At 56.2% G+C, this 15600-nt stretch overlaps 1 protein-coding gene across 2 annotated transcripts in view; it reads right to left on the bottom strand.

Annotated features, from left to right (window-relative positions):
- The window catches only part of LOC108942397 (potassium voltage-gated channel subfamily KQT member 1-like), a 46197-nt gene that overhangs the window by 28339 nt on the left and 2258 nt on the right, over positions 1-15600 (bottom strand). For both annotated transcript variants that reach the window (XM_018765740.2, XM_018765739.2), the window contains exons 2-12: positions 13099-13189; positions 6037-6163; positions 5827-5905; positions 5576-5672; positions 5129-5269; positions 4859-4969; positions 4510-4605; positions 4181-4297; positions 3938-4061; positions 3511-3567; positions 3227-3341 (exon numbers count right to left, since the gene is read on the bottom strand). In XM_018765740.2, coding sequence (XP_018621256.2) covers positions 3227-3341; positions 3511-3567; positions 3938-4061; positions 4181-4297; positions 4510-4605; positions 4859-4969; positions 5129-5269; positions 5576-5672; positions 5827-5905; positions 6037-6163; positions 13099-13189 — 1155 coding nt within the window. The remainder of the gene's footprint in view (positions 1-3226; positions 3342-3510; positions 3568-3937; positions 4062-4180; positions 4298-4509; positions 4606-4858; positions 4970-5128; positions 5270-5575; positions 5673-5826; positions 5906-6036; positions 6164-13098; positions 13190-15600) is intronic.

The raw sequence follows: 15600 nt of genomic DNA, 5'->3' as shown, positions 1-15600 counted from the left end.
CATTTTCAGAGTGGGGCTGCTGCTGGATTGTGGGCTTTGGTTCTCTGTTTCCAAGCGGTCAGCTCGTCTCAGGACGTCGGCGCACGTCAGGTCATCCTTCCGGCCCATATGGACCTCGGTTCTGGATATTCATTCTCATCCTGCGGAAACCGCAGAGCTTCAGCTCAGACAGCTGCCAGGAAGGAGCTGATCCCGGCAAGCGGCGGGGCAGCGCTCGGAAAGAGGGTCGTTCCACAGGAGTCTTACCACGTTTATTGCAGAGCGGAAGCAGGAAAATGTACCCATCCACGTTAATCGGGTACTACGAGACGTTTACAGACACGCATTGACAAGGTTTTTGTTGAAGTGCACCCATTTAGATCACTGAATAATTTTGGTAACGGTAACGAGGAAACATTTTTCAGGAATTCAACAGCAAGAACCTTCCTGGGACTTCCGTGTGTAGACTTGCGGCCGCCGCTCCGCTGGGTCCAGTTCTCCAGAGCGCTCGGCCACCTGCAGGCCCGTCTGGAACTGAAGCCGCGGTGATACCGTCCACTGGCCTTTGCTGAGGAACGACGACTCTCATGTGGTCATCGCTGGTCTCCCGGTCACAGCGCTCATCACGTGACCATACACTCAGAGCGAGAGAGAGAGAAGAACCACGTGCTGCGGTGCTGCCCAGAGAGAGCGCGAGTGACCCTTCCTGGCCTCCAAACCAAAACGCTCCCTCAACGTTGCAGCCACTTTCCCTTAACCGCCAGCGCAAGTCGATACGGTTGCCATGGCAGCGCAGTGGAAAAACAAAGGCTGACAGAGGCGGATGCGATCGCGATGGGGTCTTGCGGAAGGGACTGAAGAAACGCAACCCAAGTACCCTGATCTGATCTCTCATCTGGTTTCTGCTTGAGTGTTACACGGCTCACGGCTCCCAGTAAATCCACAGGAACACTGGTAAAAAAAAACATTAAAACTCCTCTGGCAAGCGCACCACGAACACACTTGGCAACGTTCTTCAGCAGCAGCATGTGGGTTCGCGACCCACTTCCCAAAGATATAGCCGCAGCGGCACAGTCGGTGCACCATCGTGGCACGTACACAGGTCAGAAGTCTGTTTCCAAACTTAGTTGCATAACATCGCAACACCGGCGCTCCGTGGAGTCTCCGTTTCCTCCGAGGACACGTCCGGGCTTGGCCAGGACCTTCCGTGCGGTACGGACTCGTTTGCCATAACTGTAAAACTCACATAGTTCCGGTGATTCAAAACGCATACGATCGATCCAAGGTTTCCATTTCAAACCCATGCCACACAAATGTGTCCCCACATTTTTAAGCTGCTGCAGGCAAATTGTCTTGGACAGCAGCCAGCGGCACCTCAGTGGCCGAAGTCCCTCGAACGCTGTGGTTGTGAACTTCGCGAGGGACACAGTAAAGGGAGCGTGTAACCAGGGACCAGTGACCGGCACACCGTGCACGTTCTGCTCTCCGCCAAGCTGCCCCTCTGCCCTTGAGCCGAGTCCAGAGTGACGTCATGATGAAAGACGGCTTGGCGGGGTCTCCTTCAAGTGTCCGCAGGAGTCTGCGCTTGTACATCTCCTGCCTTAGCAAAGCTCTAATATATGCCCCCCCCATAGGTACACAGACACCCAAACCCCCCCCCCCCCCACCCCCCACCCAGCCGGATTCAATGCCCAAGACAAAGCTGGACATTTCAACTGGGGTTTCAATCCTTGTTAAATCTGATCGTTTCACACAAAGCTGTGACTCATGTCAGAGCTGTAGGGCTTGAACCTCAAGACACTGAGAGACTCGCATAGTGAGGGGGGGGTTTCAACCAGGAATACATCATGGGGGGGGTTCAGTGTTAGCCTCTGAGTCATGGCAATGCAGCAACCCACGGTGGAATTTTGATCCAACACGAGTGTCCCCGCCCACACCGCACACCACACACCCCACACCCTCCCTGGCTGTGCTACAGAGTGGGTGGGGCTGCAGGACCCGGGCCAATTTGAGCCTTTACTACGTTTACTGTAAGACGGCGCGTAACCGTTAGAGAAGCAGTTTTCCTGGCCGCGGGGGGAAAGAACGTGAGGGCAAAGACAAGACGTCACGCTGTCACTTTGCTGCGGCACTAGGTACGAGAGCCAGTGACAAAGACAGCAGAGAAGAGAGTGAGGAGGAAAAGGAAAGGGAGAAAAGAGAGGAAAGTACAACACGGCGACAGACGGTGTGTGGCGACAAAAGCACATCCTCACACCAAGGAGAGAAAGAAAGTGGCTTCGTCGGCCTCTCAGGGTCCCTGGGACGGGACAGCGTGCAGCAGCAGCGCCCCCTAGTGGCCGAGACACACCGACACCCTCCCCCCCCCCTTGGGACAAAGAAGCCTGCTGGAGCTTGCAAGCACTTTGGCAGCACGCAGCTGTCAGAAGCTGCCGCTCCGTCCCATTACTCCATTAGGGCTAATGTGAGAAGGCTAAACACTTGAGTCTGGGCTCCTTCGCCGAGCGGCAGCTGCTGCCTGGGGCCGAGACGTTCCGTGCATTCGGCAGCTAATGGGGCGCGGCGCTCCGGCTAATGACAGCGCTGCATGCGATCCGCGCTCTGGCCCAGCAACTCTCTGGGGACGGGAAACCGGCCCATCGGCAGCACAACGCAGTCCCACAAAGCGCCCCGTAAGGATACGCGGGGGGGGGGGGGGACCTGCACGAGCCGGGCGTTGGCGCGCGACACAAACGGAGACGCTGCGTGCGAAGGGACACGGCTGTGTGTCGCGGCGCCCGACGCACGGAAGGAGACTGCTGGTGCAGGGCGCGATGGCGCACGGGGAGACACACAGCACAGAACTGCAAATGCAAAGCACAACTGAGAAAATGTTGCGGACGCAAAGCGAAGCAGGAAAAGGCCCCCGAAACATCAGTCTTTCCCCGATCTCAGTGGCAAGTTTCCCAGAGACATCCAACCACCAGCATCCCTCTGGAGGAGAACCCTGCGCACTTTGTCACTGTTGAGCTGAGCAGTGTGTTCCCTCCGCAGTGTGTAAACTCTGTGTTTTTTCGGGGGGGGGGGGGGGGGGGGCAAAATGACAAAGAGGGACAAGAGTGCCCCCTGCTGACTGACACCCACTGTCTTTGGGATTCACAGTATTCCTTTATCTGACACTTGGGTGAAGCCACGCATTTGGCAGCGAAGCGTGTATGTCTGTGTATGATACGGTACGAAGGGTACGGTACGGCGCCATCGCACTCACTGGGACACGTGGGTGACGGGCGGGAGAACGCCGTCCTCCAGCTCTAGGTCATCGGCAAAAGAGCTGTTGCGATGGATTGGCCCCGGAGACTGGACCTCCAGGAACCTCGCGGAGCCTGGTAAGGCCACAGCGCACACACACACACACACACACACACACACACACACACACACATTGAGAGACGCAAACAGGTCATATAGACAAACATTTCAAAAGCCATTTGCGAGACTGTCTGAGCGCCAAATGCAGCAAGGTGTGAAACACAGTTGTGCGTGGTGTGTTACCTGGTGCCGGAGAGCCGAAGTGGTAGGAGGTGACAGACGTCCATGTCCGCTGTGGACCTGCGGAGAGACGCAGGGACAACGATGGAGCCAAACCGCGGAGCGGCCCACGTCGGAGCGCAACGCGCGGCCGAGGAACCGCGACACACGTTCACACTCGCGTTGGGCAGTTTGCAGAGTCTAACTGGCAGCCGTGGGAAAGCGAGACACGCTGCAGCTGCGCTCTTTCACGCGTGTGGAGAGAAAGCAGACGGCAGTTAGGCTGCGCGATACGCATGTCCCGTCTTGGACGGTTCCGACGAGGGAAACGTCCCGACACACGGCGGGACGTCAGAGCGACATTCCGACAGCGGCGTCTTTCACGGGCAGCCCGACGCGTGTTCCTCGTTCGCGGGTGGGGGGGGCGACACGCGGGGGGACGCCGTCCTACCCGGGATGGTGTTGTACACGTCGGAAGCGGCGTCGTCCAGCATGGAGTCGAAGGTCATCCTTGGCACATCGGGTGAGTCGGGTCCATCGTCCTTCTCACTCTTAAGCTTCCTCCTCATCCTCACCTGTGCACAGCAGGCCAAAGTCACCGAGAGGCCCCACACACACACACACACACACACACACACACACACACGCACACAAACATGCACACACGCACACCAGGAGGGACATTACAAGTTACCGTTTTCTTGGGCTTGGGCGAAAACGGCGAGGGGCTGGGGGTGGCCTGCCTCTTCTTCACAAACAACTTGAAGGTGGCAGAGTCGGGGCTCTCGAGAGCAAAGCACCTCCAGCACGTCTGCGCAGGGGGAGGGGGGCCAACAAACGTGTCACCACGCAACGGGCCGACTGCGCACGGCAGAGAAACACACGCTTTTTTCTGAGTGCGGCGAACACGCTGCCAAAATCTCGAGAGCACAGCTGAGACAAGAAAACGTTGCAGGCTCGTGCCATTTTTATACCGACTTTTTGTACCGTTTATATGTTTTGCATCACTCAGCTCAGGCGGACCTGTATGAGACACGCGGCAGCAGGGATCTGGCGATTGAAATGCTTCTGCCTCTGTTTCTGTTGGACCTTCAGGGCAAAGCCGGAGCCCAGGATGCCCTGCGGAGGCGCGCACGCACACACAGAGAAACACACACACACACACAGAGGCGAGTCTCCCACTGCTACGTTCTCGTGGCGGCACACGGATCCCGTCTCTCGTCACGTACGAAACGGCCGCAGCTGGAGAGCGCAGCCGAACATCTGCGCACGCTGTTCGGCGCGAACTCGCTCATCTCGCGCAAGCGGCGTGTCACGAAGCTTACGTTCCCCAAACGAACTCGTGCTGAACCACCGAGGCCGACTGACTCACGGCTGGCAAGGCGAAGAAGGAGATGGCAAACACCGAGAAGCAGGATGCGATGGTCTTGCCGATCCAGGTCTGGGGCACCTTATCGCCGTAGCCAATAGTGGTGACGGTCACCTGGAGACGGGCGCACATCTTATTTGCAAGCCCTCAACACATTGTTCTAGTAACTTTTAAAACGCAAAGAAGCACAAGAACAGTTTAGGGGTACGCGCAGAGGGATTTGATCCGAAAGAGCGAATGACACCCTGCGGATCACCGGGCACCGAGCCTCACCACGCCCCACCAAAGAGCATCGGCGTAGTTGCCAAACTCGGTCCTGCCGCTGCCATCCACGGCATTCTTCTCAGCCAGGTACACGAAGTAGGAGGCGAAGATGAGGCTCAGGAAGCCGATGTACAGCGTTGTGATGAGCTCCTGAAACACACACGGAGAAGCAACTGTGGAGCCTGCAGGGCGGAGGAAGGAGGAGTCGGGAGCTACTGCGGTAAAACCAGGTAAAAACTAGTAAAACCTCTGGCAGGACAGCCATCGGAGCCACTCGGTTAACGGTGACCTTGTACGTGAAAGAACTCGCAGCCTCTCGGCGTCGCTCTGACTTTTCATCGAATGAGTTAGAAGAAGAGAAAAACAAGGAACGCTGCTGACAACGTGGACTCGGTCGCCTCCGAGGGACACGGGGCCTCCGGGGCGGCGCGTCCTCGTCCGAGTGCTCCGTGCTACCTGTCGGTGGATGAAGACCACGGAGCCCAGCAGACGCCAGGTGCCTCCTTGGCGGTCTACGTGCAGCATTCGAAGGATCTGCAGGAAACGAACCCCCCTGGGAGCACAAGAGCGCCTCGGTCACTCACTCAAAGACTAACGCAGCGAAACACGCTCCAGGAGAGATGCAGAGAAACACACACGCGCACACACGGACACATACGCAGACAGCCCTCAGAGGAGACCCTGCGGCCCGACCCCACCCTCCTCACCTGACTGCCGAGGTGGCAAACACTTGGCCTTTGGATCCCACAGAGAGGACTATGATGGAGGCCACCACTACAATCAAGTCTGTTGGGAACAACAAGAGGCAGCAGCATCAGTCTTCTTTCAAAGTCTTCCCAGCACAGAGCTCCGGAACCCGCGGCTCGTCCTGGCCTCGTGCGCCCGCGGCGCGAGCTCCGGCACACTTAGGCTCTCACCGATGATGGAGATGGGCTTGCGGGCGAAACGCAGTCGTCCCCAGAAACCCACATACTTGCTCCGACAGCCGGCCGACCACAGCCGAACGACGTACTCCACCCCGAAGAACACGACCAGCACGATTTCCTGGGGGGGGGTTACAGAAAACCTCAGTAGATGAGAAAAAAGCAGACGACACACACGCTTACCGCACTTCACACCAATTCTAATACAACACGTTTCTAGACGCGGATGTGTGTCGGGAGGCTCTCGGCAGCTGCCCGCTGTCGTACGGATACGGTTTAAAAACGATATGCTGCTTCAGAGAATTCTGCGGAGCTCCTCCTCAGCATCAAGAGCAATAATCGTGAAAAGACGCACTTTGTCTTTGGTCACCTGGACAAAAGTGCGGAATGAGATGAGACGCGTTTAGAGCGAAGAGAAGAGCGCGGTGTCCTCAAGGTGCCCTTTTGGGGATCAGAAAAGATCTTTCTTTATGAACCCAGTTGCACCGGACACATTTCAATAGATTTTACTGCGCAGAACGAGTAAAGTGTGGTACAGTGGTCCAAAGCTGCAACTCTTGTTCCGGTGTCCTCGGATGACCTTAAATAAGAAGACAGAACATGTTAATCGATCAATAGGACGAAATTAAGCGAGCGCTATTATTAGACTGAGAAAGGGCTCCTCGAGTGCGGCCGCGATCGGCGAGGTGAGCGAATGGCTGCGGGAACGAGAGGCGATGCGACCTTTGTGACACTCGGGCAGATGGACTGGTGCCCAAACAGCAGACGTGTGACACCACTGATCAGATCACCAGATGGCATCACTTATTGATCAGTGGGACTCATCCTGCAGATGGAGAGTCATCTATTATGCTGACCCCCCCCCCCCCCCACCCCCATTGCTCCACCAAGTGTCAGGCTGTCATGAGGAGGATGAGGGAGGAGAAGCAGGTAAATCTCTCGCGTGCACATAGAGTAGAGCCAAACCAAGCAAAGCGTTACGCCTACAATTCAAGACCTGAGGTCATGGGGTGGTGGGGGGGTGCCTCTCCTACAAGACACTGCTCTGGCACCACAGAGCAGCACGTCACGTATCTGGGCACAACGAATGTGGCACACAGAACGTTACATATATTCATCGTGTTGCTCGGTGAACACGTTTGCGGCGGCGCCGCCGGACAGACAGCACACTTCTCCCATCCCCCCACCCCTCTACCTCCGCGCAAAATTTGGCAGAGTCTGTGTCCATTAGAGGAGATGGATTCCTGCCCTCTGCAAAGGAGGAATTACAGAGCAGAGGACAAAGGGGAGAGGTAGGGGGACCCTTCCAACCCCCACCGCAAACCGCTGCCGCTTCCTTGCCGTATTAAATCCCATTGTAGCCAATTCCCACTCGGCGCTGCTGTGATCCCGCCGCTTCCATCCGGGACGGCGCTGCCAACCGTCACTGTTCTCAGAGGCCGAGCGCTCGACCCCCCCCGGCCGAGCGCTCTGAAGTCCAATTAGCAAAAACCACTTTCTATAACAGTTTACAAGGCCCTCTGGCACGGCCGTCTCCTCCCCGGGACTTTGAGCTAATCGCGGTGAAGACGGCGTTACCAAGGAGCAGGCCGCATGAATGGCACAAACTCGGGGCCCGTAAATCTGCCCCGTGTGAGCCCGAGCGGATGGCCTCCCCGCGCCGAAGCCGCTGCATTCATTGAGACGGCGCTGATCCGGGCTCCCCGTCTCAGGAGCAAACAGCCCCACGATAAAAGACGGCTTTACGCAAGACGAGCCCTTTGCTCGCTGCGCTCCTTTACTCACGTCTTACTCCCCGTGTCCTCTTAACTCGCAAGCGACTCCCCGCGGGAGGGGACCTAGTCGCGCTGCCGGGGGCTACAGCTGGGTGGGTGCTGATCACCAGAAACCGTCCCCCATCCCCCAACCACCACCCTTGTGCCCCTTGTCCTTGGAACCAGCGGCTCCCACAAGGGGAGTCCCCCACCCCCCAGCAGAGACCACGACCGCACCGACCAGCTGTCCTGAAGCAGCTCTTAGCCGATGGGGGGCGGTGGGTGCGAGAGCAGCTGATGCAGTGCCTGCCTTGCAGTGGGTTTCCGTGGAGACGGGCTTTCCCATCCATCCCACAGCCGTGCTGAAATGGGTACCAGCTGTCCAGCTCCCAGCATGCAGCAGGGAGGAGGGGCCGGGTGGTGCAGAGACCAGCGCTCTCTCTCTCTCTCTCTCTCTCTCTCTCTCTCTCTCACACACACACACACACACACACACACACACACACACACACACACACACACACACACTGCACTCCCAGCAGCTACAGCCGCAATAACCCGCTGCGTACCCAAGTCCCCTGGTGCGAAACGGTAATCCGTTTACGGCTGAAACAGGTGGACTGTGGACATTCCCCCAGGCGACACACTGGAGGAAATGAGAATTGTGAGGTGACCTCTGCACCCCCACTTTCCAGGCTCGTCACTCAGCATTGATGACTCCCCCGGGGGCTCGAGCCGCAGATGCAGCTGGAACGACGACGACAATGATGACGATGGACGCGGGACACCGCAACAGCGCCACCTCCCCAGATGACACACCCAACACACACACACACCAACGGCGTGCGCCTGAATTCATGTTTACACGGTAACGACCTGTCGGGGTGAGGAAAGCCCTGGGGAGGCCTGACCACAGGGACTCTCGTCCCCTGGGCAGATGGGGAGTGGATGGGAAAGATCCTTTCAGATGACCAGACACCGCGAGGGCACAACGCGTGTAAAAGGAACAGTGCGGCCTGAAGAAACCTCCAGAATAACATAATAAATCCTTTGCTGTGTAATAGTACACAAGTCAAATGGGGTCGAGACAATTTCTCAAAAATAATGTTGTAGAGGTTGGGGCACAATATAGCAAAGTATCAAAAGACATGGGTTCAAACTGCACTTCCTGCTCTCGTACCCTTGACCACGGTGCTGACACTGAAATGAGAAGCAGTAGAAATTACTCGTATAAATCACTGTAAATCACTGTAGTGTAGTATATAAGAACCGCACGCTGCAAGTCGCTTTAGCAAAATGAATGAAGAACAAGACGCATTTCCTCACATTTTTAGAACACTTCACCAAAAGACAGGCTGAAGGTTTTCTTTTTTTTAACATGAGTGACACCTCAGTTGCCACGGAGGACACGAGGAGGACACATCACTGGACGGAACGAAGTGTCGTTAATGCGAGGTCGGGAAAACGGAAAGAAGGATGCAGGTGGAGCCCAAGTGGCGGTGGGGGGTGTCCCACCAGCTCAGGTTTTCATTCTCCCTCAACTGAGGCCGCTCGTCAGGTGGACCGGCAGGGGTCGCCTGGGGTCAGGGGCAGGGGTTTGCGTCTCTCCTCCTCCCTCCTGAACAAACAACATTCTGGAGCGGGGGGGGGGGGGGGGGAGCCGTACACAGGGCCTGGCTGCCACGGGTTCCCACAATGCTTCGGCTCAAGGCGACAGCTGGTCGCTCGGGCCCCGAGAGGGTCGGGGAACGGGGGGGATCGGGCGCTGTTCAGGGGGCCGTTTGTCTCATTTGAGTCGTGATGGAGGTGAACAGGAAATCTAGTTCCTCCGCCCTCTTCCCATCACTAATACAAGCGTGGAGGACGTGGACCATGATGTTCGGCAGAAGGGCCGTTTCCCTGTGGTCCCTCTGAAGACGAGATGAGATGAAATGATCATCACCACCCAGCTGTTAGCAAGTGCCTGCGATCACACTTTGAAGCGTTAATGCTGTACTACGAGTGAGTGCTCGATGGCACGGTGGTTACCGGGCGCTTCGCAAAGAGCCCCTTGTGCACTTCTCCGTCTCCGGGACCGAGCAGCGCGTGTCTCCTCTTCTTTGCGTCCCCCTATGAGCGCTTGCGGGCGGCTCACTGGCTCGCAGCTCTGCACAGGGCGCCGGTCAAGGTGTGTCTCCAGGAGAGCATCCGGCATCCAGCACCCAGCGGACGTCCGTCACCCGTGGCGGGGGGTGACAAGCGCTGCCGCGATTCTCCTGAGGAAACCGTAGGCAGATCTTGCGCCGTGTGCCAATCCATGTGCCGATGTGTTCCACCTCGTGCTGCAGCTCACGTGGAGAGCGAGAAGCTGCGAGGTTCTCCAAGCCGATAGCTGCAGTCAACAGCGAGACGAAGCCCTTTCCAGACCAGATACCCAAAAACTACGGGGTAACGAAGGAGAGGCGTGCGACAAACTTCATGCAGCCGCTGCAGCAAATGGCTGCTTCGCGGAAAGAGATGAAGAGGTGGACGAAAGGAGGAGCAGCATCCCGGTGTTGGTGTGTGAGCTCACGAACAGGAGTCCTGCTGCAGACCGTGGCCGTATGCTGTCATGCGGGCTGTCGGTTCCTCGAGCAGGGCTGGGCTGCTCTCGCACGACATCACAAGTCACTCTCTGAACTGTCAAAAACCGGCCTTGAGGTTTCAGGCATGCCGAGTCTCCTGAGCCGAGCCATTCCCTTTTGTCCACTGTAGAGGACGCCCTTCGGTCCAGTTCACCTCCCAAACCGACATACAACGGCGTTGTGTCCAAATGCTCCTTTTAAAGGACATTGTATGCTTTTCAACGATGACACGAGTTTGGGGGTGGGGCATGGACAACAATATATGGAAAAGCCTTTCTTGGGCATAAATGTGGTCGCAATTCAGCGCCTTTTAAGATTTCAGTCCAAGTATGCCGAGGAAGACAAAGGACAAGAAAGGACACGGCTCCCTCACGGCGTACCGGAAGGGCGCGGGGATCCGACAGGATGCAGGTGACACCGAGGCTCCGTTCCCTGCGCAAGTGTTCAAAGAAGGAAGCGGTCAGTTTCTGCCTTTGTTGGGGTAACAGCTGTAAGGCACAATGGAAGAAGTGGGTTCAGTTCATTAAAGACACAGCAGGGGGCGGGGGTGGGGGCGGGGGGTAATTATCCACCTCTTCGCCCTCTTTCTTCTCTTTCGCCTGCGTCTGCTCTGCTCGGACCCTCAAGCCACAAGCGTGAACGGCGAAAGGTGCCGTGACTGATGGGCTCTGTTTCCTTCCCGGCCGCCGGTCCAGAGTCGCACTCCCAAATTCCCGCTACTCCCTTTTCACTCTCTTTGTACTTTAAGGGCCTTTAGCGTCATTTATACGTTCATTAGCGGCTGCTTAACACACAGTGCCTTCTGTGTGTGCGAGTGCGTGTGGGGGAGGGTGGTAATTTGCAGCTATTCGGAGGCGACTGTCTGGCCTTCTCTTCATCCAGGAGCCCCACGGTGCCTCGTCACCTGGCCAAGGGGTCAGCGACGGCACGACCGCCCTTCTAAGGTCCGAAACAGCCGCCGCTTCCCGCCGCACGCGGACCGTGCCGGAGGCCCCGCTGCCCCGACACAAGGACCCCCGGGATGCACGCTGGCCCAACACACCTACGGTGCGGGACCAAGAGCCCCGTGGTATTAGTAGTGGTGCAGGGACAAAGGAATGGCCACGGGAAGATCTGCACGCAATTTCTGGGGCTACAGAGGCATGCGGAGCCTCACACACAGCGGTGTCTATCCCCCCCCTCACACACACACACACACACACACAGAAATGCAACACACACACCATGGGACTTTGGTGTTCCACACTAAGCTGTGCAGTCAACTCGAATGGACAAAAGGGGGACACCTGTCATGGGAAGGGCTAATCCCCAAGCCCCAAAAACACGCCGACGGCCCCCCAGCAGCCTGGCGAAGGGCTCACTAATACCCACTGACCCCCCCCGCCCCCACTGGCAGCCGGCCGCTGTCTGGCAGATTAACTTGTGATTCCCTGCGTCCCATAACAAGCGCACGGTGCTGCTGTAATCCCGCCAAGGCCCGAGGCCGCAGAGCGCACCTGACCCCGCGTGTGCCCCGGGGGGGGCACACTCCAACCCCGCTTTAGCTTCTCCTTTGTCCGCCCTTAATCTCCCATCCTCTCTCCCTGCTTTCCCCTTTCCTGCTGCCTCGAGAGGATCGATTTCCTCATTTGGCCCTTTGTTTCTGCCCCGCCGAGTGAGAGAAGGCAGCTTCTTCACACGAACGGAGCAAAGCCGTTACAAAATGCCAGCGATGCTAACCCGCGTCCCGCCGCGAAGCCGGCTGCTCGGACGCGCACGTACGCCGCGGAGCGGCCTTTGCTGCGTGGCGGAGCTTCTCGAGGGCGGCCAACTGCAGGGGAGCTCCTGACCGTTGCTGACCGCCGCTCGTGCCCGACACCGCGTGCGGGGCCACGCGAAGGTTCCCGGCTCCGCTCGGTTTGACCTTTGAGAGGCGTGGCTGACACTTCCCAGGTAGCCTTGACCACATCCTCCAGGATGAAGTGTCTGTGCGACGCTCAGCGTATTACTGTGGCCTCACTGCACAACGGGAGCGTTGGTTATGACAGCGGCGTTGCGCACCAAGCGTACGGAAAACTGATCACTTTCCCGATGCACACCGAACACGCTGAGTTTGAACGCAGGACAACTGGCAGGTCACTGCTGCCCTCTGCTGCTCCGAGGAACGTCTGTTCCGGTGCCCGGCTGGGCCGGTAACACGACCCAACGGAAAGTGACCCCTTAAAACTCTTTTCATCGCTCTAGACTACAAAGTAATTATTATAGACTCGTGTGTGTGTGTGTGTGTGTGTGTGTGTGAGCGCACAGGGATCACACTAAAAACATAAGCTGTAGGAGGTCAGTGACAAGGTGTCGCAGATGGAGCAGTCATCTGGATGTTACCAACAGCAGGACCGGAAAACGATATAATAAGGATAACGGCACATTCATTGCAAGTCTGGATCGTCGCAAGTCGCAGCAGTTGAGGACACTTTTGTTAATCTTAAAAATATTGTCATAATAAAACGACATTTTCGTCACTTTGCTGATGCTAGACGGGGAGCTATCAACACTGCATGATGTGCGCAGCAGAAGTTTCTCCATCTCCGCATCTATATTACATTATACAGGCGGTCCCGTTACGTTCCGTGAAACCCATCGTACGTGGAAAAAAATCGGAGGTCGGGGACCATCTGTGCTGTATCATGCAAGAAAACAAGCGGTTCTGTGTCTCCACTCACCACCCAGAAGAGTGCGCTGTGGGCCAGTGGTTGGTACTGGTCAATGGTGGACAGGACACTGAGGATGAGGCAGGCGAGAACAATGAGGAACCTGTGGGGGGCGGGGGGGACAGCAAGTGAGACTTGGTATGCAAGTGAAACACACTTACAGTGTGTGTGTGTGTGTGTGTGTGTGTGTGTGTGTGTGTGTGTCCCTGACCTTCCTCTCGTACTAAACTTCCTGTTGTTCATGCAGCTCTGCTCTTGCTTGGCAGCTGCCCCTGAGAGTAATTTTGTGCTGCATCGCCCTGCCGCTGCGGGAAATTAGCTTTATTGAATAAAGTTCAGAGGAAAAAAAAAAATATTTCGGCTGCTGGTACAGTTATGCTGGTGTTTCATGTTGGCATTTTCTTCAGTGAAATTTCTCGCAGAGGAACTAATTTTTTTTTGGACAAATAATGGTTCCGTTGAAAAGCTTCTCAAAGGGAACATGCACAACAAGGTTTATTAACGCCACCATACACACACACACAAAAATATACAGGACATTTACATTTATTGACTTAGCAGATGCTTTTCTCCAAAGCGACTTCCAATGAACTCTATGTAGTGTTATCAGCCCGCACACCTTATTCACCGCAGTGACTTACACTGCTAGATACACTATTTACACCGGGTCATTCATCCATACATACATCAGTGGAACACACCCCCTCTGTGTCACTCACACACTACAGGTGAACCTGAACACCATGTCTTTGGACTGTGGGAGGAAACCAGAGTACCCGCAGGAAACATCCACTCTCCACACAGATTGAGCTGGGATCGAACCCACGTTCTCTCGCGCCACCCAGGTGCTGTGAGACTGCAGCGCTACTCGCTGTGAACCCGTGCTGCCCGGTACACACATATACCGTACGCGCAAACACCCCTTTTCTGCTGTTGGGTGAGACGACCGTTTCCAGGCGTGCGTCACGCTTAGTGGCGCAAGTACCCTGGTAAATCCCTCTGCGAGCACGGAGGTTTTGGGGCCTCGCTGATGACCCGCAGGCGCGTCAGCCTGATTACACCCCCCACCCGACTCCACCCCAACACAAGAACACATTCCAGGCGGTTTTGACCATGGCCACACACAGCGGTCCACTGGCGCATATCAGTGTCAGCCTCAGAAGCTCCACACGTATCTTTATATGAACATCACAAAAGTACAATTATGGTAACACCTTATTTTCATAGTAATTTGTGTTCTTCTTACTACGTGGTAAATTTGCATTGTACGTATTGCACCTCACACTGCTAAATGCAGCGTACTACGTGTCTACCGTCAACACAGTGGAGCAACACACACACACACAGAAACTACTAGATCTCACACTCAACACACACTCTGTCTCTCTCACACGCACATCATTTCAGAGCAGTGACAGCTCAAGTAAGTGAGAGCGCAAAAATCGGTGAAGCCCTCGACTACTGTACGTGCAGCAGGCCTATGTTCCGCTAGTAAGTTTACCGCGGTGAATTAAGCGGGACGTACTGTGCGCCCCTTCTGGAGAAACGTGGACTGCTCAGGAAAAAAGCTCCTGCGACCGATCGTTCTATATCTGTCCTGCAGAAAAGCCCAGAAGAGCTGTGGAGGCTCACGCTCCGCTTCAAATGAACCCTGGATCCACGCGGTCAAAGCGGTCGTTCCTAACGGTTCCCTGTGCGCAGTTACACACGAAATGGTCATTTTGGAACCGTATTGTTTTCCAGCAGGTTTCATTAACGCGAGGTGATCGTGGGGGGGAGGGGGGGCACACGGGCAGCAAAATTATCAATAATTATCAATAACCAGGCACCGCTGCAATAGCTTCTGCACAAGAACTTGCTCAGCTGAGCAGACAATTTATTAACATTAAAAGTGACTCCAGAAATGTGGTGCCCTCCCTGTGCAGAAACGTTCGTGGTGCAGAAAGAGCAAAAATGTAAACGCCCAAAGGTGTATTTTTGAAAACCTTGGAGAAAGAGAGCTTTCCAGCGTTCAAGGTTGAACGTAGTGAGCAAGCTGAAGGACCTGAACACACACACACACACACACACACACACACACACACACATGCACAGAGAGCACGCACGCTTGCGCTGCAGCGATCGTGTTTCCTTGAGCTGTTCTATTATCACCGGATCCTAATCTGAAGTCAAACAGGCGCCTCCTGACTCCATGCCACGGAGCTGTGCGTGTGCGCCCCCCCACACACACCCGCATCTAAAGAGTGCGCTTAGTTCAAACAAACTAGCGGCGAGGTGCACATGCTTAGGTGGAGGTCCACACACACAGACACACCATCCGAACCGCTTGTCCCATACGGGGTCGCGGGGAACCGGAGCCGACCCGGCAACACAGGGCGTAAGGCCGGAGGGGGAGGGGACGCACCCAGGACGGGACGCCAGTCCGTCGCAAGGCACCCCAAGTGGGACTTGAACCCCAGGCCCACCGGAGAACAGGACCCGGTCCAACCCACTGCATCACCACACCCCCTTAGA

Source organism: Scleropages formosus, chromosome 5 (assembly GCF_900964775.1).
Source record: "Scleropages formosus chromosome 5, fSclFor1.1, whole genome shotgun sequence".
In the NCBI taxonomy this organism is placed as follows: Eukaryota; Metazoa; Chordata; class Actinopteri; order Osteoglossiformes; family Osteoglossidae; genus Scleropages; species Scleropages formosus.
Note: the sequence above shows the minus strand (reverse complement) of the source record. Positions and strands in the feature narration are given on the sequence as shown.